The sequence below is a fragment of the Panthera leo genome, chromosome E3 (genome assembly GCF_018350215.1).
Source record: "Panthera leo isolate Ple1 chromosome E3, P.leo_Ple1_pat1.1, whole genome shotgun sequence".
Classification (NCBI taxonomy): domain Eukaryota; kingdom Metazoa; phylum Chordata; class Mammalia; order Carnivora; family Felidae; genus Panthera; species Panthera leo.
Window position 1 is genome coordinate 40,954,152 of NC_056694.1, and position 27,931 is coordinate 40,982,082.

At 47.7% G+C, this 27,931-nt stretch overlaps 2 protein-coding genes across 2 annotated transcripts in view; one reads left to right on the forward strand and one right to left on the reverse strand.

Annotated features, from left to right (window-relative positions):
• Positions 1-27,931, reverse strand: part of RAB11FIP3 (RAB11 family interacting protein 3) — an 83,494-nt gene that overhangs the window by 40,840 nt on the left and 14,723 nt on the right. The window lies entirely within an intron of this gene.
• Positions 233-27,721, forward strand: LOC122210255 (60S ribosomal protein L35-like). The gene is made up of 2 exons (XM_042922853.1): positions 233-298; positions 27,385-27,721. The coding sequence occupies exons 1-2, from the start codon at positions 233-235 to the stop codon at positions 27,694-27,696; spliced, it is 378 nt and encodes a 125-aa protein (XP_042778787.1). The 3' UTR covers positions 27,697-27,721.

Consider the following 27,931-nt stretch of genomic DNA (forward strand, 5'->3'; position numbering starts at 1 on the left):
AGATTGTGAGTCCTCAGGGAAATAAATGCACATTAAAACCGAGACATCACTCACCAGAATGACTGTATCCAAAAAAACCAACGACAACAGGTGCTGGGGAGGGTGTGGGGACCTGGAACCTCACACAATGCCAGGAGGAAGGGAAGATGGTCTGGCCAGTGGGGAGCACCACTTAGCAGTTGAAAAGTCAAACGTAACTACACCACACAACACAGCAACTCCGCTCTCAGGGATGTCCCACCACACATACAAAGGTGTGCATGCACATGTTCGCAGCAAGCAGCATCACTTCCGCCAGGTAAGAGGAGAAGGAACCCACTGTCCATCACATTACGGGAGGAATGGGTAAACAAGGTGTGGTCTAGCCATATAATGGGCCACTATCTGGCCCTAAAAAGAAATGAAATAGTGACACACACAACATGGATGGAATCTCAAAACCATTCCGCCAAATTAAAAACCAGACACAAAAGACCACAAATTATATTCTTTCATTTATAGAATGCTTTCGGAAAAGACCACTCTACTGACATAAAAAGCACATCAGTGGTTGCCTGGAACCGTGTGGGGTGGCGGACACGGGCTGCAGGCAGCATGAGGGACCTTTTGGGGTGTGGAAACACTGAACTAGGTTGCGGGAGCTGCACGATCCTATACGCTTACTAAAATTCGCTCAATCATATACTTACAATGGGTGAATTTTATGGCATGTAAACTATACATCGACAGGGGCACCTAGGTGGCTCAGTCGGTTGAGCGTCCGACTTCGGCTCAGGTCATGATCTCACAGTTCATGGGTTCGAGCCCCGCAACAGGCTCTGTGCTGACCTCTTGCTCAGAGCCTGCAGGCTGCTTCGGATTCTGTGTCTCCTTCGCTCTCTGCCCCTCCCCCGCTCATGCTTTGTCTCACTCTGTTTCAAAAATAAATAAATGTAAAACAATTTCAAAAATATTACACATTGACAAAGCTTTTAAAAATAAATGAATAAAAAGATAAAAAGGATTCAAGAGAAAGTGACAAATATTGAAGACAAAGACAATTTACTATATTGTGAGAAGTGAGATGATTCATTTTCAGAAATACCAAATAAAAGCTGTGCTGTTTAGTCAACAATAGGTTTACAACCTATTGGAAATATGTATGAACCCCCCCTCCCCGCCCAAGCCCCCGACAGTGGAGTCCCAAACCCTTACACACCTCACTTCCTGGTTCTTCGTCCCCTCTCCATTTCGCGGGCTTTGCGATGAGCATGTGCCACCAAACTCATGTCTCTGCGTCACCTCAAGGAATGTACACTTGTTCCATTCAGACTACTTTTTGGCCTTCCGTGGGCACAGGCGACATCCGGGTAAGGCCATAACCTCTGTAGCACTCAGCCAATAAGGAACCAGGGGAGGGACTTACGTGCTAGGAGATAAGTTGTCTGCTATAACCACTGAGTGTCCCTGTCTGTCAGACACCTGCTCTTGCAAGAACGTCAACTAAAGCCTCACTTCACTGTGCTCCGAGTCTCCTTGTGCCCCTTTAATGGGGGTGGAGGGCTGATTTCTCACAATATGAATAAAAGAAGCCCCAGAGAAGAAAAATCAAAGGGACAGAATATTAAAACTATATTTAAGAAAACTTCTTTAAAATAAAAAAGTAATTTTAACTACATATTGAAAGAGTACATTGGGTATTGAGTATCCAATCGGGACTCACTCTGGTGAGTTTCTTGGACTTTAAAGGAAAGAACGTCCTCTAAAAAGCTATGCAAAATTCAGGTGACTATAAAAGAAAATTTGATTATCATTAAACTTTTCAGCAGGAATACCCAGTAATAAGGAACATGACAATTCCCTCATTTGAAGCGTTGTTCAGAACAGGCACCCTCACGTGACTGACAAAGAAGCAAAAGATGTCAGAGTGAAAGTACTCAGCAAACACCTCATGACCCTGAATTTGAATCTGAACTATCACTGTGAAGTATCACTCACGATGTACTAAAACAAAATGAAGACTTTCCAATTCTGTCCAATTAAAAGCAAGCTGCCCTAGCATCCAGACTGGGATATTTAAACCCCACTTCCCATTCAAAGGAACCAGGACCCGCAGAGACGTGTCAGGAAGTGTGCAAGCGGAGCCTAGAACCCAGTCATACCTGAGAGCAAAGAAGCTATCAGAGACTCACTGGGTGGCATCCAGTAACTCAGGGGCCAGCCAGAAGACGCTTTCACAGCCCAAAACGAGACAACACGGGCACGGGGGAGAGTGCTGGCTCAGTGGAATGAAACACAAACATACCTCAAACTGTGCAGGCATAATTATGGTAAAACAAAACAAACAAACAAACAAAACCAACTGGTCATCAATGAAGGACACGAGTGAACCAGGTTATTACTGTGAAAACAAATAAATAAAGGAAAAGAATCACGTAGTTACGGAGCATCCAGCTAGTAAATGGGGGAAGGATGGAGACCAAACGTCACGCCTGCAATCCTCAGTGAAGTAATGCACAGTCAATGACCCTCAGGGCTTCCCGAGGCCACAGAAAGACAGATGGCCAGACACCACACGGCTCCTGACCGAACTCTGCAGCACCACCTAAATGAAGCCTGAACCCAACTACCAAATTGCAGGAAAACACAATGATCAGAGCAACACGTTTCAACAACACTGCACGGATGCAACCAACGAATCCAGTCCGTGAGGCCCCAACAGACACAGATGAGTGACCTTCTGCTTCCAAAGCAAAAAGGACAGACGGGAAGCCCTCACTAAGGGACTCAGAACACACAGCAATCTGTGACCTGGAGGGGCTTTTTGGATCTTGATTCAAATAAATTGCTTTTTAAAATCATGTTTAGGGGTGCCTGGGTGGCCAGTCACTTAAGTGTCTGAGTCCTGACTTCGACTTGGGTCATGATCTCACAGTCTGTGGGTTCGAGCTCCACATCGGGCTTTGGGCCGACAGTGTGGAGCCTGCTCGGATTCTTTGTCCCCCTCCCCCGCCCTAACCCCGCTCACATGCACCACTCTCTCTCTCTCAAAAATAAACAATCAAACAATTTATACAAAGGTGGAAAACCAGGGCTAAGACTTCGGCAGGCACGAACCGCGGCTGAGAGCAAACCCACTAATCCACGACATCCACAAACGTCCCCAGGGCCTCCTCGGCACAGGGCAGGCTGGAAGCCACCATGTTCAGCCCCCTCACCGCTATTCAGGTAACATAAAGTCAGAGTGGAATAGGCCCGGCTCAAGCTGACTGACCCTGAGGGTGTGGGGCCCTCGAGTCACACACTGAGTCCCGCCTTCTCCCTCTGCTACCCGGAGAAGGCGAGGGCCACGGACCCTACAGCGCAGGGCCTTTGTGCCACTGAGATACAGGTCTTGGAAGTCCATGCATCCAATGACTTCTTCAAACAACTGAATGGGAATTATTTATAAAAGGCCTCCTTCCTTATCACACAAAAAACTTCATTCCTAAAGCACATGAGGTCTAGTGAGAATCTTGCTGGATACATGAACGGGGATCTAACCTGGAATCCATACTGACAAATCTGTCCTTAAGATTCCTAAAAATTTGGGGGCACCTGGCTGGCTCAGTAAGTAGAGCATGTGACTCTTGATCTCAGAGTCATGAGTTCAAGAGTTCAAGCCTCACATTGGACATGGAGCTTACTTTAAAAAAAAAAAAAAGATTCCAAGAATTTCAACAACAAAGCAACTAGCGAATTGAACACAAAGTACCAAGCTGCTCATTCTGAAACATTAACCCAATGCCTTTTAAACAAATCATTAACTAAGAGTAGAATTTTTGACATGTTACCATGTCAGTATGAGCAAAGAGGAATCAAAGTATACATTTTTTTTCTTTTTTTTTTTTTAATTTTTTTTTTTCAACGTTTATTTTATTTTTGGGACAGAGAGAGACAGAGCATGAACGGGGGAGGGGCAGAGAGAGAGGGAGACACAGAATCGGAAACAGGCTCCAGGCTCCGAGCCATCAGCCCAGAGCCCGACGCGGGGCTCGAACTCACGGACCGTGAGATCGTGACCTGGCTGAAGTCGGACGCTTAACCGACTGCGCCACCCAGGCGCCCCAGTATACTTTTTTTAATGTTTATTTATTTTTGAGACAGAGGGAGACAAAGTGCCAGTGGGGGAGGGGCAGAGAGCGAGGGAGACACAGAATCCGAAACAGGCTCCAGGCTCTGAACTGTCAGAACAGAGCCCGATGCGGGGCTTGAACCCACGAACTGTGAGATCCTGACCTGACCCGAAGACAGACACTTAACCGACTGAGCCACCCAGGCGCCCCAAAGTATACATTTTTAAAGCCCACTTTAACTATGCTTTCTTTATAGTTTGGAGAATAAATCAATTTCCATGTGGCTGATGATTTGGGGATGATTCTAATTCTCCAAGCCCAAAGTACTCCATTCAGAAGCTTTCAGAGAAAGTAAGGTGACTGTGAAAAATAAGAACAGGCCCTTTCTTGCACAATCCAGCAGGGCCAGAAAACAAGCCAAGGGACATGCACTTGAGGGGTCAAAGCGAGCCCGTACCCTCTGCAGGATATGGATTCAGTAAGTCACAGAAACACCAGGGGAGAGAAAACCACCCTGCAAGCAGCTTCAGACAGATACCGCTGGTCCCTCCCTACAGGGTTCCTCTGAGAAACTAACAAATCATACTATTTCTACTACAGATGCGGACACACAACGTGGGAGGAGAAGCCAGAGCAACTTTGCTGACCACAGTCAGCACCAGCTGAAGAGGCAGCTCTCCCAGCAATCACGCTGAAAGCACTGCACGAGGACAGGGCAGACTACCCTCATTTCTGCACCTTGTTGTTACTACCATGCCTAGACGGTAATATTCTCAATCAACAAAACTTTTCTTATGGAAAGTCACCTCCAACTCACACTTCTAGAACACTCCAGCCGAAAAGAGTGCAGAGTAACATTCCTCTAGAGACTACAGTCTGAAAACAGAAAACGAGTTCCAATACATTTAAGATGATTCAAACCAACATCGTTAGTCATTAGGGAAAGGCAAATTAAAACTTCAATGACGTGCATATCTATTTGATGGCTAAAGTTAAAAAGACTGGCCAAACCATGCACCCCAAGGGTTTGGGAGGATGCAGAGGAATTGGAACTCTCAGGCACTGTTGTGAATGTAAAATTACACAACCACTTTGGAGAACCATTTGGGAACTCCTTTCATACATGAATGATCAGAGAAGCTTTAGTTGCAATGGTCAAAAGAATGGCAACAACCTAAATGTCCATCAACACACGAATGCATGAACAAACTGTGGTACTGGGGGGCGGGGAGGGGGAAGCCATGAAAATAAGTACAAGGTTCCTGGGGCTCCCTCTAGCTATTCATAAACTTCAGGTCAGCTGTGTGAGTGGGCAGGAGGGGCTAGGGAGGGAAGCAACTCCCAAAAGCCTGATTACACATCATTTCTGAACCTCACCCACCTTCTGGCATCTGCACTTCTTCCAATAAAGCACATATACTCTGGGTTTTCCCTGCTGCTTTGAAGAAGCCCTTCTTGCTGTCCTGAGATGCACCGGCCGGGACACCCCCACCAGCGCCCACCTGCAGGGGACAGCCAGTGCCCCAGGCACCCAGAGCTCTCTGCCACAGACAGCCCCACTGGCCTCTGCACCCAGAGGTGTGCGTCACAGCAAGCACCAACACTCAAGACGCCATTTCCAACTTTCCTTACTTAGGGATGAGCAAAAATTAAGTCATTTTGATAAAATGAGAAAATACCAAATGTCATATAATTTTCAAAGTTTATGAACAGGCGTCAGGAAAGATGTTTATGTTTTGCTTCTTTACTGACATCTGTGGAAATAAGCCAGGCGTATTTTAAGTAGACAGAGCTATGATTCTCAGTAGACATTTAAGGTTGTGGTTCTTCTGGGGGAAATGGAGACAAACAGGTGAGGAGGGAAAAGGGCTGCATGAGGCTGCAACCATGTGTGTAGGGTGCTCTCTTAAATAAGAACCCCCAAAACAGCCAGATGGTAGCATCTATTTAACTTTGGGTGGTGCTGACAAAAGAACTGATAACACCAAGGAATTATTTTATTTTTTATTTTTATTTTTTAGGTAAACTCTACCGCAACGTGGGGCTTGAATTCACACTGTAACATCAGGAGTCACATGCTCTACCAACTAAACCAGCCAGACCCCCCAAAGAATTATTTTAATTATTTAGATGTGATACTGGTATGTGATTTTTTAAAAAAAGAATCCTTATTTTTTGGAGGTACCTTTTGGAGGTACCCTAACCAAACCCTTACCCTAACCCTAACCTAAATAATCATATTTAGTAGGATATTAGTATCAAGATAAAGTATTTAGTATGATATTAGATATTAGTATTTAGTATTTAGTATGATGTGAGGTCTAGGATTTCCTTGAAAACACTGATGGCGGGGGGACAAGACTTTCGGGAACTGACAGTTTTGCAGAGCAATGGGCACACACAAGTTTGTTACACGATTGTCTTTATTTTTGTATATGTTGAAAATTTCCGTAACAGTAAGATTTTTTTTTAAGTGCAGAATTACATACCTTAATAAAGCAAAAAAGGAGGAGGGAGAGGCACAAAAAAGCAAAAACTGGGTGTGGAAGTTCAAATTTGCCAAGCATTTGCCATTTTCTATTAGATTATTAAAATGATGGAAATTTTCATGTCAGGTAAGTTCTTTCCTGCAGAACAAGTTTGAATTGAGAGGACATTTTAACTGACTTAAATTGTTAAAAAAAAAAACAAAAAACCCAGCTATATAAATCTAAACCTTTTGATTATCATAATCCCAGATCTATTGTTACTTTGCAGTCTGCACTCCCTTCCTGCAACTTATTAATAATCAGCTTTTTGGCAGAGTAAAAACTTCATCCAAGGAGGGAAACAACTTCTGATGTGGGATAAGAAGAATCCTTTATTAAATTCAGGCAGGCAGCAGGAAAGAGCCGTGGACGGGACATTCCCACTTGCCACTTTTCCAGGAATCCCTCCCATTCTAAAGAGCCCACCAGAGGCCATCACCCAACCTGCAGGTGCACTCCCAACCGTGGGCTCCTGAGGACCCCGGCATTCCTCGCCAGAAGTCTCTCTCCACACCTAAGGGAGCTGACAGGATAGGTACAGGTCATAGGAGTCAATCTCTTAAGCATTAAACAAAAGAAAAGAAAAGAATAGTAGTGAATTTTCCATGTCTGGGAGAGGCAGTAGGAGTATAATCCAAACTTTTCAGCACTACGTTGGTTTCCTTGCTGAACAGTATTTCTTACAGGAATCTTACTGATCACACAGTAATTATGTCAGATACAATGACCCTTAGAAAATCTAAGTACCAGAGATGACCCTTAGAAAATCTAAGTACCAGAGATGGGTTAAGAATTCATATGATCTCACGGTTTGGGAGTTCAAGTCCCACGTTGGGCTTCATGCTGAGCATGGAGCCTACTTAAGATTGTCTCTCCCTCTCCCTCTGCCCCTCCCTCCGACTCTCAAAATAACTTGGAAAAAAAAAAAAAAAGAATTCACGTGATGCAATAAGACAGACCCCTCAGGGGGTGCCTGGGTGGCTCAGTAAGTTGAGCACACGACTTCGGCTCAGGTCATGATCTCTCAGTTCGTGGGTTCGAGCCCCACATCGGGCTCTGTGCCAACAGCTCAGCGGCTGGACCCTGCTTTGGATTCTGTCTCCCTCTCTGTCTGCCCCTCCCCTGCTCACACTCTGTCTCTCTCTGTCTCTCTCTCAAAAATAAATAAAAATAAAAATTTAAAGACAGACCCATTCTCAAGGCTTATTGCTCTAAAGAATTGGGGAAGAAACTACAAATTCTATTTAGTAGGAAACATGGTGCTTTTTGCTACATTTGGATAAGAGTGAATATGCATCTCCTGTCCATCCACAATTTCATGTGCCTCTGCTGACTGACTCATCAAGGCAGGCAGTCAGGGGTGAAATACCAAAAGCCCTCCAAGTCCCAGTTTGACAAGGAATGTAATATTAAAAACTTTTATAAGGAATTCTTTCTAAATCCTGTGAAACCTAATTCCACCTTTCTAAATTTTATGTATTTATTTTTCTGACTTCAATAAATTGTTAACTATCTTCAGATTTTTAATAAATGTATATATCTTTTTAAAAAATAAAGACAGACCCACGAGAAGAGTTGTGGACAGATGCACAGAGGAGGCACAAGCAGACAGTGCCCATACACAGTAACACTGTTCCCTGTTCCCCTCCATCACAGAAAACAACTTCTACTGATAGATTTAGGTATGTCACACACAGCCAAATCACTAGTAAAAATTCTTTCTGTAACATCCCCCTGGAAATAAGTTTCAAATCCCACAAGCACCAGGAATCAATGAGTCATTTATTCTAGCTTAAACTCCGAAGAAGCTAAAACTCTTGATATCAGTAATCATGAAGAGTACAGATATGCACTTGAGTAGGGGGATTTTGCTGGTTGGTTCATTTTACTGGAGTTAACTGAAGGAATCTTAGAAGTGTAAAGATGCTTGATAAATCATTACAGTAACACACTTAATACAATAAAAGCTGAAAAAGCTGTGTGCTCAGCCAGAGTGGGCACTGGTTTGAGTTCTTAGACCAGAAAAATAAATAAATAAGAAGAAATGTCACAACTTTGTTCGTAGAGCCTTTGAAAGCGAGGCACAAATAACAGATGATTCCAGCTTCCTTCTCTTCCTCCTTGTCTAGAGAACCAACGAAATGAGAGAGAGCTTCCCATATGTTACACTCCCTAAGCCTACAGGACAGTGTCACATCAGGGCTCTGGGATCTTGGATGCAGAGCACCACAGAGGACTTTTTAACCCTAGTAGGTCTGCTTTGCACCAACTATTATATCAAGTAACTTTTTCAGGGATTATGCTTGGCAATTTATACTTGAAGACCCTGTTCACAGATTTCTCCAGGTGAGAAGGAACACTTACTTTTTTTAAAAAATCAGCCAGGTGTGTGAACATAAGATAAAGACGTGCTGTCGCCCTAACACCTAAATCGCTTTGGAATTACTGTGTCCGGCTGGGGAAAAATGAAGTCATTTCAGTAAATCGAATGTCTAATTTGGGGCAACTTAGAAGGCAATGTAGGTTTACTTCTAAACTTAAATTTGAAATTAAGACAGTTTGAATACGATAAATTTTCCAACACTGAATGTGCTCATTTGGAGCTCAGTTTTTCTTTTTCTTTATTTTTTAAAAGATTTTATTTATTTATTTTTTTAAGATTTTACTCTTAAGTAATCTCCACACCCAGCGGGGGTGGGGCTCACACTTTCCAGGCTCCACTGACTAAACCAGCCGGGAGCTCTGGAGCCCAGTTTTTCCACTTGAAGTAAAAGAACACCTTCCTAGATCTGTGATGATGGGCATATTAATCATCCCTAGTTTCATGGGGAAGGCTTAGAAAATTCTACAATAAAGGCATCATGTTGGTCTTACATGTTAAAGGTCATTCTATATGTCCCCCAAGAGGCGTGTATCACATTCAGGAATCCCTGTCTTTCAGAAGTAGGTGCCAAAGGTCACCAGCCGTGCCCCTCATCAACAGGAGCTTGCCCGCACCCACCTGTAGCCATGACTGGCTCACTCCTCCTGACATGCTTTGGGTCAGGGGCGTGGGTTGTCTCCAGCACCCAGAAGCTGCCTTCTCCTTACATCTGTCATCACTGGGATTTTGGCAGATCGCAACTCTCCTAACAAGTTCACCATCCACTCTGAAGCTTTCCCTGGTGTGGGAGGGGAGGCGAGGCAGGGAGGCCGGCAGGAGGCCCAGGTCTGGGGCAGACTCCCAATGCTCAGGGGCGCGCCAGTTCTGACTCTGTGTTATTTCTGTTAATACCTTTATGGAGACACAGTTCACATACCATACAATTCACACATTTACAGAGCACAGCTCAGTGTTTTCTAGTATATTCACAGAGCTATCTCCGTGTTATTTTAAAGACAATAAAATCTCAAAATGTACATGAGAATACTCCAAAAACAGTCAAGTGCATACATTCAAGTTTTATGCAAACATACTGAGGAAATAACACAGACTTCATAAAAATAACTAAAGAACACATACATTTGACTTGTACGTAACCACGTTAATCAGAGGAAAGAGCAAGGCATTTCTGCATTTCAGGTCTGTCGTCAGGAGAGTCAGGGGGACCAGAGAAATGGAAGGAAAGTAGCTCTTGCTAGGACTCTCCTGGCCCTGAGGCCCCCTCCAAGGGGCTGGGAAAAGGTCCCCTCCACGGCTCTTCTCTGGAAAGCTACCCAAGTTCAGATCACAGAACACTGCTACTCCAGCCTCCAACCGACCCCCTCACCTCGCTGCACTCAACAGAGAACCCAGACATCCCTCAACTCATGGCCCAACAGAGACCCGAGAGAAAGTTCAGTTATCAAATACCGGCACACGGTGCAAAATGTTACAGCACAGTAAGGCCTGGAACATGCTCGCCCACCCCCACCCTGCTCCCTGAAGCCCTTCTTTCTAACTTTGGGTAGTTTGGGAGGGATCATTGCCTCCATATCTAATTAATATGCTTCTGGTGCTATTTCTTGGCTTTTCAAAATTTACATGCTGTGTTTTGGCCTCCTATGGAAAAATATGAGAATTCAGTGTCCCCGCTTCCGAGCTTGCCTAGGTCTTCTGCCGTGTTTACATCATTGACTACATAAATATTTTTTGCTGTTGCTCATTTAAACTACAGGACCACCTTTCTTTTTTTTTAATTTTTTTTTTCAACGTTTTTTATTTATTTTTGGGACAGAGAGAGACAGAGCATGAACGGGGGAGGGGCAGAGAGAGGGAGACACAGAATCGGAAACAGGCTCCAGGCTCCGAGCCATCAGCCCAGAGCCTGACGCAGGGCTCGAACTCACGGACCGCGAGATCGTGACCTGGCTGAAGTCGGACGCTTAACCGACTGCGCCACCCAGGTGCCCCCAGGACCACCTTTCTTGTACACTTTTTCCATACTTAAGAATTCTCTTGCTTTTTGTTGCCTTTACTTTCTGCATCCCTATTGATCTAACCCTCCACAGGACTGCACACCCCTTCAAACCCTCCCCACCATGACCTGACCCCTAGGTGTTTCCCACGATGCCCCCAGGAGCCTCCTGTGCATCCTCCTCTCTCGGTGCCCCCTCCTCTCAGAGAAACGGCTGTAGCTCCTGAGACGGGGTGTACAGCATGCACCTGGGACCCTTCTTGCCTGCAACACCTTGCACTCTTCCCTCCACGAGACAGGTGCCCATGCACAGAGCTGCAGGTGGGAAATCCAGCTCCCTGGTGCCAGAGGGGTCAGTGCCCCGCTTCCACTCACTCCTGCAGGTGCCACAGTGCCTGCCACCATCCAGTCCTAATGCCCTGTGTGAGGTCTGTTTTAATCCCTGGAAGCTGTGGAGAACCTCTGTATCGGCGGGAATTGCCTGTCTGCTGGGGGTACTTCCTCCCTGTTCTGACCACAGGAAGAGCTCTTTCAAACAGAGACGCAGTCCTTGGGCTCTGTAAGCCTTCCTGAGGGAGCCTCCGATACCATCTCTAGCCTCCTCCCTGGCACATCTGTCAGGTCCTATGCCTCGTTAATCATGTACTTTCCTTATCTTTTCTCTCTTATTCTCTATCTTTTAAAGAACTTTCCAGGGTGGGGGCTTGGCTGGCTCAGTTCGAAGAACATCTGACTCTTGATTTCAGGATCATGTGTTCGAGCCCCACAATGGGTGCAAAGATTACTTAAACAAAAAGCTGAGGAAAAAAAGTAACTTTCTGGAATATATTTTTTTTAATGTTTATTTTTGAGAAAGGAAGGGGGGAGTGGGGGGGGGGAGAGAGAGAGAGAGAGGGGGAGGGAGGGAGGGAGGGAGGTAGAGGGAGGGAGGGAGGGAGAGGGAGAGGGAGAGGGAGAGGGAGAGGGAGAGGGAGAGGGAGAGGGAGGGAGAGAGAGAGAGAGAGAGAGAGAGAGAACATAAGTGGGGGAGGGGCAGAGAGAGAAGGAGATACAGAATCCAAAGCAGGCTCCAGGCTCTAAGCTGTCAGCACAGAGCCAGACAGGGGCTCGAACTCACTAATCGCAAGATCATGACCAGAGTCGAAGACAGATGGTTAACCGACTGAGGCACCCTGGCGCCCCTCTGGATTTATTCTTGACTTGACCTTCTAACCTTTCAACTGGATGCTTTTATTTCATTTTTAATTTCTGAGGATATGTTTTAGTTCTCTTAATGCGATGTCTTCTTTAACCGGATATAAATCAAGTTTTATTTTCCAAGTTTTCTTCTGCTCTCTGCATTGACTCTCTTCCCTTCAAGCGCCTTCTACTCTTCCTTCTTTTTTGTTTTTGGTTATGATCTCTCCCTTTCTCGTTGGAGTCTTTCGTCAATTATCTGAGGTCCTTGATAGTGTAAACGTTAGTAAGTAGCCACTTTATAGTTAAAAGTGACCGCTTAAAAGTTGATTAAAAGCTTAATGTGGTCTGCATGGTGGGCTCACTGACAACAGGCTTTCCAGCAGGTACTCCTGGCAGCAACCTGGCTCCTGTGTTGTTGGCTGCTCCGGGACTGGACACTTTGGAGGCAGGACCCTGGGAGGGCGTGTCAACATGATGAGAGAGCTGTGCGTGGCCAATGTGGTGAGCCAATCTCTCTGCGCACACATTAATTGTGGCAGAGAGTGGGCTGCAAAGCAGTGAGCTGTCGTGGTGTGTGAGAGGGCCAGGCGCAGGTGGCTGGACATGAGGGGAGCCACTAGGACTTAAGGCTGTTGCCTGCCTGCAACCAGCAAGAAAACAGGGATCTCAGCCCCACGACCGCAAGGGGAACTGAATTCTGCCAAACGCCTAATGAGTGTGGAGGAAACTCTGAGCTCCAGGTAGAAAAAGGCCAGGAGAGATCCTGGACAGAAGAGATGTGGGAGTGTCCCTGGCAGAGGGCACAGCCAATGCAAAGGGCCTGAGTAAAGAGGTGTGCCTGTGGTATGGAGGGACTCTCCAGGAGGCCGGGTGGCTGGAGCAGAACAGGTGAGAGGGTTGGCAGTAGGAAGTGAAAACCCTAAGCACAGGCATTACATGATTAGGCTAAAGAGTGTTGGTCGCCTGTTGAGAAGCGGCTGGAGGGTGGGCTGGTGGCAGTGACAGCATGAGGAGTGCTCCCCCACACACAGAGACATGGTGGTTCATGTCAGGGAGTTAGCAGAGGAGACCTGAGACATGGTGGGATTCTGGATGTGTGCTGATGTGTGGCCAACAGGGTTTCCTGATGGACCAGATGTGAAAGAGGGATGGCCTGCATCCCCAGAGAGCGGGACTGCTGTTAACGGAGATAGTGGCACTCAAACCTTCGGCCACTGCGTTTGAGAGGCCTATCCGATATCCGAGTGTGAGCCCGGAGTTCAGGAGCAGGCCGGGCTTGAGGGCACACAGGACACCTTTAAAGTGAGTCCGGAGTGAGTGCAGAGGAAGGGGTGGGAGGCCGTGGGCCTGGGCCCTTGGTCCCTGGTGAGGATGGAGCACCCAGGCCAGTGAGAGGACGAACCGAGTGCCAGGCGGAGGCGGAGGAACGATGGGCCGCGCAGGCCCCGTGCGCGAGGGCGAGGAGCACAGGCGGGCTGTAACAGCAAGGGTGTCGTCATGAGGCAGAGCCTGCGCGGACAGCCCTGTGGCCTTCCACACACCTAATTTAGAACCAGGGTGGCTCTGTCGACAGCCTCACTTTCTGAACATTTTTAATGCCTACTGCTACTTTATTTTCAGAAAGGCTATGACAGTATTCTTTTAGACGTGTGTTTTTGGTTTTCTTTAATTGTGGTAAAGTGTACGTAATCAAAGTTTCCCGCCTTAAGCGTTTCTAGAAGCGCAGTTCAGTGGCAGGAGGCACATCCCTGCTGCGTGGGACCACGACCGCCGCCCATCCGCACAGCTCTCCCATGGCCCCAAATGGAAGCTCTGTGCCCACCCCTCCCCTGCCCCTGGGGACCACCGTCTCCTTCTGTCCCCAGGGGCACCCGCACCGTCTTCCCGTGACAGGCGTTATGTCACTGACCACGGCGTCCTCGAGGTCCATCCGCGTCCGAGCGCGTGTCGGAATCTCCTCCCCTTTAAGGTACAGGACTAGTCCGCTGCGTGGACAGACCACATTCTACCCATCCGCCGATGGGCCCATGAGCTCCTCCCGCCTTTTGGCTGCTGTGAATAGTGCTGCAGTGAGCGTGGGTGTGGAAATATTTCAACTGTACAAGCAGTGTAATTACAACACAGTGGTATTAAGCTACCTGGGTAAATACTATCACACGACTTCTCCAAGTCGTCTCCTTTACATCCTCTTTACATCTTCTACGTGTAAAACGGTAGTGGTCTCTGCCCACTTCCAATCCTCCCCCCACAGCTATTTGAAGTGCTCTGAATTGAGACCTCTCTGCTGAGACTGGCTGTTTCCCTTTCTCGGGAAACCGCTTCACTGCTCCTGTAACAAATTACCACAAGCTCTGTAACTTAAAACAACAGAAACTTATTCTCCTACAGATCTGAAGTCTGAAATGAGGACAGAACTGACCTCAGTGGCAGTGCTGAGGTGGCAGTGCTGACTCCTGGGCGCTCCAGGGGCAGCCCGTTCCCCCATTCCCTGGTCCCCCAGCTGCCGGCCTTCCGTGGCTTGTGGCGGGAAACTCCAGTCTCGGCTTCAGTCACCACATCACCACCTCCTCTTCTACACTCAAATCCCCCTCTGCCTCCCTCTCAGAAGGGCCCTTGCAATCACACGTAGGGGCCATCAAGAAAACCCCATCTCAAGACCTTTAATTTATATATTTTTTAAGTTTATTTATTTTGAGAGAGAACATCCCAAGCAGGCTCTGCACTGCCAGCACAGAGCCCAAGGTGGGGTTCAAACTCACAAACTGTGAGATCATGACCTGAGCCGAAACCAAGAGTCAGATACTTAACCAACTGAGCTGCCCAGGTGCCCTAAGACCCTTAATTTAAATACATCAGCCAAGTCCCTTTTGTCATATAAGGTTGTATTCACGGGTTCTAGGAAGTGGAACCTGCAACTTTTGGGGGGGCCATTATTAGCCTACCACACCCACCTTACATTTTTTTTTAAATAACCGTTTTATTGAGATACGACTTCCATCCTACTGTTTTGATTTTTTTAATGTTTATTTATTTTTGAGACAGAGAGACAGAGCATGAACAGGGGAGGGTCAGAGAAAGAGGGAGACACAGAATCTGAAACAGGCTCCAGGCTCTGAGCTGTCAGCACAGAGCCCGACGCGGGGCTTGAACTCACGGACCACAAGACCATGACCTGAGCCAAAGTCGGACGCTTAACCGACTGAGCCACCCAGGCGCCCATCCTACTGTTTTAAATCAAATAACTCTATTTAGAACAAACTCAACATATCTAATGCTGGCTTTAAACCTTTAATGTCACCCCTTTCTGCGGGCCGCTGACGTGCTCAAATTGTTCACATTAATCAGTGGTTTTGAGCACAATTCTCAAAGAACTTCTACAGTAAGATACATGTAGGATTTTAGTTCAGGCTTTGATGAACGTCAGTCATGTTAACTTTAACTTGATGTCATCAATGTGTACCTTTTCTTCGGGCTAAACTTCAGGTGGAGAATTTTATTTTTCTAAACATGTTTCTGAGAATATAATGGAATAAGTGGAAAAATGATTCATTCTTTAAAAGAACCTTTAGAAACATATCTGTTGTATTACTAAATCCTGTTGCATTTTATAGATACAGTGCATCTAAAACAATGAGAAAAAACCTGGGGTTTCAGTCACTTTGCTCACTGCTACACCCCGCAGGCGAGAGTAGCCTCTGGCCCACAACAGGTGCTCAATGAACATTCACTCAGGGAAAAGAGGGATCCACCACCACAACGAGGAGCTGGAAGCAACAGCAGGAAGCTGGTCAAGAGACTCATTGGTTTATCACTACGGCGGGACTGACTGTGGCCATAAGAACATCTGCTTCTCCTGGAATGGGCGGCTGTCCAGAGTCAACTTTCATGTTTCCCTTTTATGGGGACAGACCCCCACCTCCCCATTGGGGAACCCAAAGCCCTCCTGGGCCCCACGCTCTGCCTCAAGGGAAGGCCTGTCTCTCCTCTGGAAGAAAAGGGACCCCAGAGCCGCCCGGCAGGACAGCCTGCCTAAGATGCCAATCACAAAAGCGCAGACTCATAACGGTACCTCCCAGCCCAGAGACGAGGCAGTGCTGAATGCCTGCAGTAGGGCCCAGCACAGTTGTCACGACTATAATCAGGACATGGCACAAACACTCGCTCTGTGTCCTGGGAAGGTACACACAACCACAGAAAAGAACTGGGAAGACACACACACATCTGAGGGCTCTCTAGCAGGCAGGGGAACACGCCTGGGAACATGGCAGAGCCTCTCAAGGGAGTGTGCCTATTTTACTAGGTAAGAACAGACACAGCTCACGTAGGTACGTGAGACAGATAAGACTCACTACCGTACAGTACCTAACCACCCACAGCCCCAACTCGGACCCCCGTGAGTGTGCCGGGCGTTTACAACCCGACGTGTTGGATGAAATGGGTGAGGCCTAGAAGCCACACTGCTCTGCATCTCCCTCGGGTCTTCCAGCAGAGCGTTTCTCCCTGCGGGAGACCCAGTACGGGGGCTCACAGTGCAGCCACCTGACTGGGGATGACGCCCCTCAGATCTCATTCCCAACACCGGACCAGATGAGAGCGATTCCTGTGTAGCTTGGGGGTGGTCTGTGTTTTAGTTTTTTTGAGATTCGGTTTAAACCTAGAAGTGACAGTTCCTAGATTGGAACAGTGTCTAGGATCCAAAGTTGAGAGGACTGAAACATTCCAGAAACTCTAAAATGCTCAGCATGAAATCTTGGAGCCTCAGACCACCACTGCTAAATAAAGTAAACTGTAGAACCGACCTCAAGTCTAAGGGATAGTTTGAGTAATTATCAAGAGATCATTCAACAGTGGAGAAAACGTTTAAGTCCATACAAAAAGAACATTCTTTGAGTTCTCATTGTGTTCAACATCATGGTATTTTTCTCAGCCTTCATCTTCTGCACACAGCTCTTTAAAAGCAGACTGTTAAACCAAAACAAAGTCACTATTTATTGCTTATTTAATGATATAGATCAATGGCCTATTTCTGAAACTTATAAAATAACACAATAGAAAAGAACTCTACGGGAACTTGTAACATTTTTTAGATTTTTCTCCCTCAGATTTTAGAGCGTGCCTGGGCTGATCCCCCAATCACAGGTGAAGGAATGGAGGCTGAAGGCCAGTCAGCAGCACAGGATGACACAGAAATACTTGTTCATTAACACTTTAGAGGAACATCAAATACCGTCACAAGAAACATGCAAATTGAAGCAGTAAGTGGTCATCGTTTCTCCTGTATCACACTGGCAGTACATTCCTAGAGGGCAATTTGGTCACAAAAAATAAATTCTTAAAATCTATATTGTTCCCCCAGCAATTCCATTTTTAAGACTTTAACCTAAGGAAATAATAAAGATTGTGCTGGAAGATTCAGCTACACGAAAGCCTATAATGTTGAAAAGTGAAAATATAACATACCAAAGACAGAGAATTAATCAAATTCCAGCACATTCGTTCATATGATGGAAAACTACCCACTAAAATCATGTTGTGGAAGTAGATATATGTTCACGAGATGCTGACAATATACTGATTTGGAGGAGGTTAAAACTCTAAGTTAATTATGACTCTGGTTTTGTCCATCAGTCATATAAATAATAATTTAAGAGTCTAGAAGTTTAAAGATTCACAGTGCTAAGTTTTTGTTTTCTCATTTATCTGCACGTTTTTGTTTAAACGAACATTATTTGCCTTTTTTTTTTTTCTTTTCAAGTTTCTTGTTACTGTTTTAAAGGCAATAACAACCGGGGCACCTGGGTGGCTCAGTCGGTCAAGCATCCGACTTTGGCTCAAGTAGCGATCTCACAGTTTGTGGGTTCAAGCCCTGGATCAGGCTCTGTGCTGACAGCTCAGAGCCTGGAGCCTGCTTCTGATTCTGTGTCTCCCTCTCTCTCTGCCCCTCCCCTGCTCGTGCTCTGTCTCTCTCTCTCAAAAATAAACATTAAAAAATTTTAAGGCAATATGAACCAATGAGAACAGGTTCTTGATTCACCATCACAAATGCTAAGATTCCTCCTGCTAGGAAGTTCTTTGGTAAAAGAGAAAGCCAAATGCTCTCTAGGTGCTGATTAAGCCTCACTAACTGGTACGTCTGGTGAAATGCATAAGGCAGTTCCTTGAAGGGGGTTCTTAAAAATGAAATCACTAAGAAGAAAGTGTCTGGGACTTTGTGGCCTTTCCTCAGCAGCCAGAGTGAACCACACTGAGAAGGAAGAACTCTCACAAAAGGGCTTTTTGTTTCCCACAGCAAAAAAATCCAGCCTTGTTTCTCCAGGGTTCTAGTAAAGTAAACCAGCACACCCCATGCTGGAAAGACAGGGCACTGTGTAAACAAGTAGGGGGAGGGCAGCAAGGAGCGGGTGGGGAGGGCAGACACTTGCACAGGTCACACTCCAAACCACACCCAACAAGAGAGACCGTCCACCTGTCCCGTTCTCCAGAGAGCCACCCAGCAAAGCAGGCTCTTGCCCACAAGGGGTCACTCACAGGCACTGCCCTTGACACCCAAGCACAGATGCAAAACACCTTCTGGTCACACCTCTGTGCCTTCTAGCAGCTCAGCAAAAAAAAAAACCAAAAAAACAAAAAAAACCAACTCAGCTCTGCTTCTGATCCAGAAGCAGAAATCCATGAAAGCATCCAAACGCCTCCAGTGTGACCGAGCTGAGCGGAAGGGATAGCAGCTCCTGAGCACAGCCCAGGACAGCCTTCTGGAGAATTATCAAAGGCTCCAGAATGAAAGGGGAAAAAATTTCTTTAATTCACAGCCTGTGCACCACACCAATCCTGTCCCCCTAGTTTCTCCCCCTTCACACCGACTGGGCCCGAGCCAGACAGGGGACAGGGCCCCGCAGGGCACCCTCCACAGAGATAGCTCTCACCGACTATCTTTCCGGCCTCCTCAGAGCTGTTCATCAATCAAGCCCCCAGGTCTGAGGTTACAGTCCTCACCCACAACACAGTGTTCAATAAGACCCACACAAGAGAGGCACCCACACCCGCTCCAAGTTCAAGTGCTCCCGCCTGCTCCGGGAGGCCGGCTTTTCCGTCACCGCTGCATATTTCTCAGCCTCACAGAGGGGAGGTTCCGCCGCACTCCTCCTGCTCCTGCCCCCAGAGAGTAGGACTGAAACTGTGGCACAGCCGGGCCCCTTAGTCTGTAGCTCCTTGGTCAATTCTGTGTGCGGCCACAACTCCAGAGGGGACACTGCAGCACTGCCTGGGGACGCGCTAGGGCTGCAGACTCTCCAGCCCCAGCCAGGCCTTGCCGACAAGGGATGGGGATGCAGAGAGTCAGGCCCAGTCCCGGATGACTCTGGGGGATGAGACAGGGGACAGGGCTAAAAAAGAGCCAAAGATCCTTTTCACATTTGTAACTTCCATTTGTTTACATTTGTAACTTCCATCACCATCCCCAAAGCCCCCCCAAGACACAGACTGGAGAGAGTATCGACCCACTTCAAACAGTAGCGTCACACAGGGGGCTCCAACTGCAGACTGTGAACTGGAACCCAGGTTCCCCGTTCTCTAAGCACACAAGTCAGAACTACACGCCTGATCACCAATCACTCAAAGAACGTGTCACTACATGGTAGGAAGAGGAATGGGGCCTGCGTGGGGGGAGCCCGGCGTGCGCCTGCTCAACAGCAAGACGACAGCAGGACGACAGCGCGGCTCAGGGCAGAGCACTCCAGCCTGGCTGCTGCGCCAGTCCTGGCTCACGTTAGGGTTCATGTACACGAAACCAATTCGCGGCAGAAACCAAGCAGTGTCAGCTATGAGGGAGTATTTCATTACTATTTCAGGTATTCTGTCACTTGCCTACATGCGGGCCTGTAAATTAACGAGCAGCACTTTACGGGGGGCTGGGGGGACACGCAGAGAGAGAGATTCATCCCAAGTGAGAGAACACTCCCACTGCCAACAGAAACTGGGGAAGATTTCATGTCCTGTGGTGTACATTTCTGGAACCTTTGTTTTTTTTTAATAATGGACAAATGAGTATGACTTTAGCTATGAGGAATATCAACCCAAGTTTTTCCCATCCATTCTTTTTTTTTTTAATGTTTTTTTTTTAATTTTTTTTTTTTAATGTTTATTTATTTTTGAGACAGAGAGACAGAGCATGAACGGGGGAGGGTCAGAGAGAGAGGGAGACACAGAATCGGAAGCAGGCTCCAGGCTCTGAGCTGTCAGCACAGAGCCCGACGCGGGGCTCGAACTCACAGACTGTGAGATCATGACCTGAGCCGAAGTAGGACGTTTAACCGACTGAGCCACTCAGGCGCCCCTTTAATGTTTATTTGAGAGAGAGAGAGAGAGAGAGAGAGAGAGAGAGAGAGCAGGGGAGGGGCAGAGAGAGAGAGGGAGACATAGCACTGAGCCTGACACGGGGCTTGAACTCACAAACCCACAAGATCATGGCCTGAGCTGAAGTCAGACACTTAACTGACTGAGTCACCCAGGCGCCCCTGTCTTCCTCCATTCTAAAGGAGGCTGGATAAGGAAGAAGGTGAGTGGGTGTGGATAGAGTGCCTGTTCTCACCTTTTTATGCCCTGCCTCACCTCACAGTCCCCAGCTGTGCCATCAAGGACACAAGGGAGCCTCCCTCCCCATCAACAGACTTCTCCTGATGTGGCTGGTCTCAGGCTCTGACATGTCCAGAGGCAGCACACCACCTTTTCAGAAGGCAGTCTCTCTTGACATAAAAGATAAAAAAAAGTCTCAGGGTACTTGGTGGCTCAGTCGGTTAAGTGTCCGACTTCGGCTCAGGTCACGATCTCAAGTTCATGAGTTTCAGCCATACGTTGGGCTCTCTACTGTCAGAGCAGAGCCCGCTTTGGATCTTCTGTTCCCTTCTCTCTCTACCCCTCCCCTGCTTGTGTCCCCCACCCCTCTCAAAAATAAACAATTTTTAAAAAGATAAAAGCGTCTGGGGAGCCTGGGTTGGCTCACTCGGTTGAGTTTCCAATTCTCGATTTCGGCTCAAGTCATGATCTCACAGTTCATGGGTTTGAGCCCCGTGTCAGGCTCTGCACTTACAGCACGGAGCCTGCTTGGGATTCTCTCTCCCTCTCTTTCTATTCCCCTCCCTTGCTCAAGCTCGCTCTCTCTCTCTAAAATAAATACTAAATAAAAAGACTGTGATAATAATAAAAAAAAAAGATTAAAAAGTCTCACTGTATCTTCTGAAAGTCTCTGTGAGGAAGGCACATGTCTGACCTCAGAGGCAACAGGCAGGAGTCTGGGGGCAAGGCAAGGTGCTCTCTTCCAGCAGAAAAGTTCTTCGGGAAATTAAGATTGCCACCCAGGCCTACAGAGAACAGGAAGGAGGAGGACACTGCCTTGGTCCCCCTCGCCTGGTAAGCAGTTTCACCCCCCCCCCCCCCCCGGTGGCATCCACCTCAAGCGTTTTAAGCCACTTACTCAGTCTTCAACACAATGAAAAGAAACACAGAAACTTGTGGTCCAAAAACATTCTAAGCACTTTCCAATTTTGGAAACTATCTACAAGTTCACCAGGTCATGTGATATATAATCTACTAATAACATAAGATAAAAATGTATAACACATAGCCAAGTAAATACACCATGTTTTTACAGCATGCTTACTTTTAGGAAATGAAATACTGAAAATGCTACTCACACCTACAGAAACAGGAACACAAGATTCCTAAGAGGTAGGATAAATACTTTTCACACAAAAATTAAATAGAAATCAACAAAAGGGGGAAAAAAATAAGGAGTGATCTGTTCAAAGGGTCCTAAATAACCAGACATTGCAAAAACAAACACACAAAAACCACAGACAAGAAATAGAGCCTCCCTTTGTTTTTTTTTAATGTTTATTTTCAAAAGAGAGAGAGAGAGAGAGAGAAAGCACACAAGCGAGCGAGCATAGGGGGAGCAGAAAGAGGGGGACAGAGGATCTGAAGTGGACTCCTGCTGAAAGCAGACAGCATGATGCGGGGCTCAAACTCACAAACCATTAGATCATGACCTGAGCCGAAGTCAGACACTTAACTGACTGAGCCACCCAGGTGCCCCAAATCTCCTTTTAAAAGTTAGAAAGTACTGGGGCACCTAGGTGGCTCAGTGGATTGAGCACCCGACTTCAGTTCAGGTCAAGATCTCAAAGTTCAAGAGTTCGAGCCCTGCATCTGTCCCTCTCTCTCTCTCCACCCCTCTCCCACGTGCACCCTTGCGTTCTCTCTCTAAAATAAATAAAACATTAAAAGAAAAAGAAAAGTATTTACTCTTCCTACCCCAATTCAAACAGCCCCCAAACCATTAACTCCCAGGAGGCAGGAAACGTGTTTCCTAATTTCTTTTGGCAACTCCCATAAAAAGCCAGCCCAGAGCTTAGTGCCCAGTCGGCAATCAGCAACACCGACACATGGTGTCAGTAACCCCAAGCCACCCCAGGGCCTAGTTCTGGAGTCACAAGCCACAAATACACATGCAGTGTTTTAAAGTTCCCCTAGGATGTCCAAAAGGGAATTAAAGTCCAGAGAACGCGGCTTTGCACACAGTGAGCCCTTGATCAGGCAGACTTCTTTAAAGAGCACTCCCCAAGGGGTGCCTGCCTGGCTCGAGCAGAAGAGTGAGCAACTCTTGATCTCGGGGTTGTGAGTTCAAACCCCACGTTGGGTGTAGAGATTGTTAAAAACTAATAATAATAAAGAAACCTTTAAAAGAGTGTGCGCGCGCGTGCACACACACACACACACATATAATAAACTAACATCACTCCCCAAATGTCAGGAACGGTTTAAGTGCTATACCTGCCTGGTTCATTGCTCACAACCACCTGTGAATCAGGTTCCCCTAGGGTCCTCATTTAAATTTTTTTTTTTTAACGTTTATTTATTTTTGAGACAGGGAGAGACAGAGCATGAACAGGGGAGGGTCAGAGAGAGGGAGACACAGAATCTGAAGCAGGCTCCAGGCTCTGAGCTGTCAGCACAGAGCCCGACGCGGGACTAGAACTCACGGACCGCAAGATCATGACCTGAGCTGAAGTCGGCCACTCAACCGACTGAGCCACCCAGGCGTCCTGGGTCCTCATTTAGAGAGAGGCCTACAGCAGCTGAGCAACATGGGAGGGCCCCCTTGCCTATCTTAAAATAATTACGGCCCCCTGCCCCTCAGCCTTCCTTCCCCCTGTCATTCCCTGCATGCCCTACACCTCCTGCTGGACCCTGTCAATGGTGTTTTCCCAAGGTGTCCAGTGGGGTCTCCGGATGGCACCAGTGGTCACTGCCGGCTGGTTTCCAACACCACTCTCCACTTCTCCCTTGCCGGCAGACTTTAATCCTTCTTTAATTCATCTGACTCAGTAATAAACAGCCAGGAGCACTGCTCCATGCCAGGCCTGCCAGGCACCTTCGTGGCACGTGGGTGGGAATGGAGACAGAGATGACAGATAGGAGAATAAGTAAAATATGGAATCTGTAGACAACACTAAGCTAGGGAGAACAGTAAAATGGGGAAAGGGGAAGTGGCAGTGTTGGAGGCAAGGGGGGGTCCCAGCAGGGAAGGCTGACTGTAGCCAGGTCAAGAGAGCAAAGCTGACTGGTCTAACCACTGATGCCCACACTCCTCACACTCAAGGTGAATGCTGCATCCCTGGCAGCTCTCTTGGCAATGTTGCTGCTGCTACAGGCCCAGGGACAGCACTTGGGGAGGCACTGTTCAAGCCAACTGCAATGCCTCCAATCCCCCGACCCCCATGCAGTGCAGGGACCTGGCTGGAAAGCACCTGTGAACTGGCATGGCTAATGAAGGGGTGGGGGGCCGGTGGACCCAGGAAACCGCAGGGGAGTTTCTTAAACAGAGACAGAGAGACGGGGTCCTCTTTCTACCCCGGGACACTGGCAGCTGCAGCCACGACCATGAAGAGAGTGGCCAGCATGCTGAGTGGAACAGGCAGGGTCGGATGTGAACGATGTTGTCAGGAGTCACGTACCTACAGCTCGTCCTGTGTGAGGGGACTGTGCTGGGTTCCCGACTGCTCTCCCCCATCCACTCCTGTCCTCTCCTAACTGGGCCCTCTCTCTAAACAATAGATCCTATCACCTACCCCTCTCTCAGAGACTACAGGCCCGAATTCCCCAGCAGGTGCCGAGGTCCCTGCCTCTCCACCCCTCCAGCTCTGTGCCCTCTTTCCTCCCACACAGGCCTCTCCCCACTGCACCTACACCTGGGACCCTCCTTCCTCTGCCACCCTTTGCTTCACTAATTCTACTCAGCTTCAGAACGTCAGCTTAAGAGTCACCTCAAAAAAAAGAAAAAGGAAAAAAAAGAAAGGGACTCCCCTGAGGGAAACTCCTAACTAGGTCGGGCTCCCTGTTACACAACCTTAAATAATCTCTGCTTTTCTTTCACAGCACCTGGCAGTGCTGGCAGTTACCAAAAGGACAGGAAGCATGCTGCTCTGGCGTATCATCTGTCCCCAGCACCTATGACACTGGCTGGCACGAGGAAGATACTCAATAAACACCACCATGCACATCTGCTGAGTGAAACAAAGCCCAGATCTGACTCTAAGGCCCCAACGACACCACTGTGCTTCCCTGAACGTACGTGACATCTCGCTGAGGGTCGGCAAAGACCTCACATAGACACAGGAGTGCCACTGCCAGCGTGGCATCGGCCATAGCACCTCACTCCTCAAAGAACAGCCCCCACACACTCCACTCCCTAGCACATCAAGTGTGACCACTTGGGGCCACGCTGGCCCCTGCAAACCGAATAGGGGGAGGAGACGCAGGCAGCAGGCAGCTTCTCAACTCACAGTTTCAGGGACTTCACTCATTCATTCGTTTTATTTATTTATGTATTTATGTATTTATTTGAGAGACAGACAGAGACAGAGACAGAGACAGAGAGAGAAGGAGGGAATGAGTAGGGAAGGGACAGGGCGGGGCAGGGGGAAATCCCAAGCAGGCTCCACACTGTCAGCAGCTCAGAGCCCGACACGGGGCTCAAACCCATGGACCTCACAATCATGACCTGAGCCGAAATCAAGAGTCAGATCCCTAACCGCCTAACCGACTTGAGTCCCCCAGGGGACCCTCAGGGACTACATTTTAGACCAGTAACAGGAAACTTTTGCTGAATCAGACGAGGGATTTCCCACAACACAGCCAAGGACGCTCTGCCTCCTTCCTCTACTATGCCACAGAAAAGCTCTAAAATGCTAAGAAAGCCTTACTACACTTCTTCCAAATACCTCCAATTCCGAAGCCCAAGACAATAACCTCAATCTTCCCAGCACAAAAATTAGGTCTTGCTAGAAGCTGTGACAACTAATCTGTACAGCTGGAGGCATACAGGCATTACTCCTGGTGGAGAAAACAAACAATAAATACCTAGTACATCCATGTGATGGAATATTCTAGAGTTACAAAAACCTCATTTCATGCATGTGGACTTTGTCAAAATGTGAAAACTTACACACACACACACACACACACACACACACACACACAAAATGCAAGATAAGGAAACCCAAACCAAACCATTTGTTGGCACAGATTTCCCACAGACAATAATCAGGGGAGAAGGGACAGGGGCAGCAGTCTGTGTCCCGGCACTGTCCCCTAGCTGTGGGACACTAGTAAGTCCTGCTCCACCCACAACACGGACAATGGTGAGGCCAGGGAGACAAGCACTGAGCCAGTTTTGACAGGCGCACATGCAGGATGTCGAGGAGAGAAATGGCCTTAAATAGAGTTCAACGGAATGAAAACCCGGGTTTCTCTCCACTCCCTCCTGGAAGTCCACTGGAAAAACACTGCTCCAGAGGAGAGACGCTGACCTTCTGGAAGATGCACGGGGATGGATAAGTGGGCACTCACTTAGAGCAAAGAACACAGTAACATAATGGCCACAGAGAGGATGCCAGATGACCAAGCAAAGTGCAGGAAGTAGAAAGGGCATCATGTGTCGTACCTGACAAGAAAAGCCCGGGTGAATGTCTGACATGGAACCTCAGGCAGGATACGGACTCAGGACAGACGAGCAGAGGTGCTCCAAAAGTAGACACCAGGCTGGAGGTGAGGAGACAAGCCCCAGCATGAGAAGAGGGGCCAGGACACAACAATGGAAGTCCAAGAGTTCATGCTGACTGGTGAGATCCCCAGCAGACAGGCTAGCAAGAACTATTGATGGGTACATGGAAAACAGAACACGTGAAAATGTAAACTAATGGGGTGCCTGGGTGGCTCAGTCGGTTAAATGTCTGACTCTTGGTTTCAGCTCAGGTCATGATCTCGAGGTTCGTGGGATCGAGCTCCACATCAGGCTGTGGGCAGACAGTGTGGAACCTGCTTGGGATTTTCTCTGTCTCTCTCTCTCTCTCTCTCTCTCTCTCTCTCTGCCCCTCCCCTGGTCATGCTCACTCTCTGTCTCTCTCAAAATAAAAAACCATTAAAAAACAATGTAAAGCGATTCCAGGTGAAGCTGAAGTTTGCATTAGGCAGGAAATGTATTCCTGGCACACCACATGGGGCAGTTGTGGAAATTATCTGCAATTAAAACAAACACAAAAGGTCTATTCAATCCGCATTAGGATTCACTACATTGAAGAACAGAGGAGACGGAAGGGAAATATGCGGGTGTACCTTCCCCAAGAGAAACACAACAGCAACTATCTAAACCTGGGGGACAGAACCCGAGAAGGAAAAAGCCAGGAGTCCAGGATCGGGAAAGGCAAGGAGACCACAGCTACCTCCTGTTGTGCAGCGTGCAGTACCCCATTTGACTTTTCAAACTACACATGATAAAAATTAACATTAAACTGAAATATAACATTAAAACAAGTACCAGAAACGAGCACAGCAAGCAGAAGTTACAGAGCAGCAAAGGTGGGCCAAGGTGCACGTGGACTTCCCTCTCCGAGTCCTGGCTTCACCTCTGCTTTTCTACCAAACAGAAAGCAGTGAGGGCAGAGGGCAGCCCTGAGGCCTCCTGAGGGGTCAGCAGAGTGGGCCCCAAGTAAACATTTGTGAAATTAATGTCGGAGTAAATACAGAGTGAGGAAGAGTGATGTTCAAATGGAACTGGGTCTTTAAAGAGACGCAAACTCTCTCCTTCACCTCTTCCATTGGCAGCGAAGGTGGAGGGTGCAGACGTGGCCAAGATTAAGGTGAGGCAAGAAGGGGGAGGAGGAGGTGTTTAGGCAGGCAGCCGAAGATTTAAAGGTGGAGCTGTCCCAGCCTCGCGTGGCCAAACTGACAGGCGGCGCGGCCTCCAAGCTCTCCAAGATCCGGGTCGTTCGCAAATCCATCACCTGCATTCTCACCGTCATCAACCAGACTCAGAAGGAGAACCTCAGGAAATTCCACACGGGTGAGAAGTACAAACCCCTGATCTGCGGCGCAAGAAGACACGAGGAAAACCCGAAGACCAAGCAGCAGCAGCAGCGGACAGAGCAGCTGCACCTGCTGCGGCAGTACTTGGACAAGGCCTGAGTGCTGGCTTCAAGAGAACACAGGGGCGCCCGGGTGGCTCAGTCGGTCGAGCAACCGACATCGGCTCAGGTCATGATCTCATGGTCTGTGAGTTCGAGTCCCGCGTCAGGCTCTGTGCTGACAGCTCAGAGCCAGGAGCCTGCTTCGGATTCTGTGTCTCCCTCTCTCTGCCCCCCCCCCCACCACTCATGCTCTGTCTCTCCCTCAGAAATGAATAAACAGTAAAAAAAAAAAA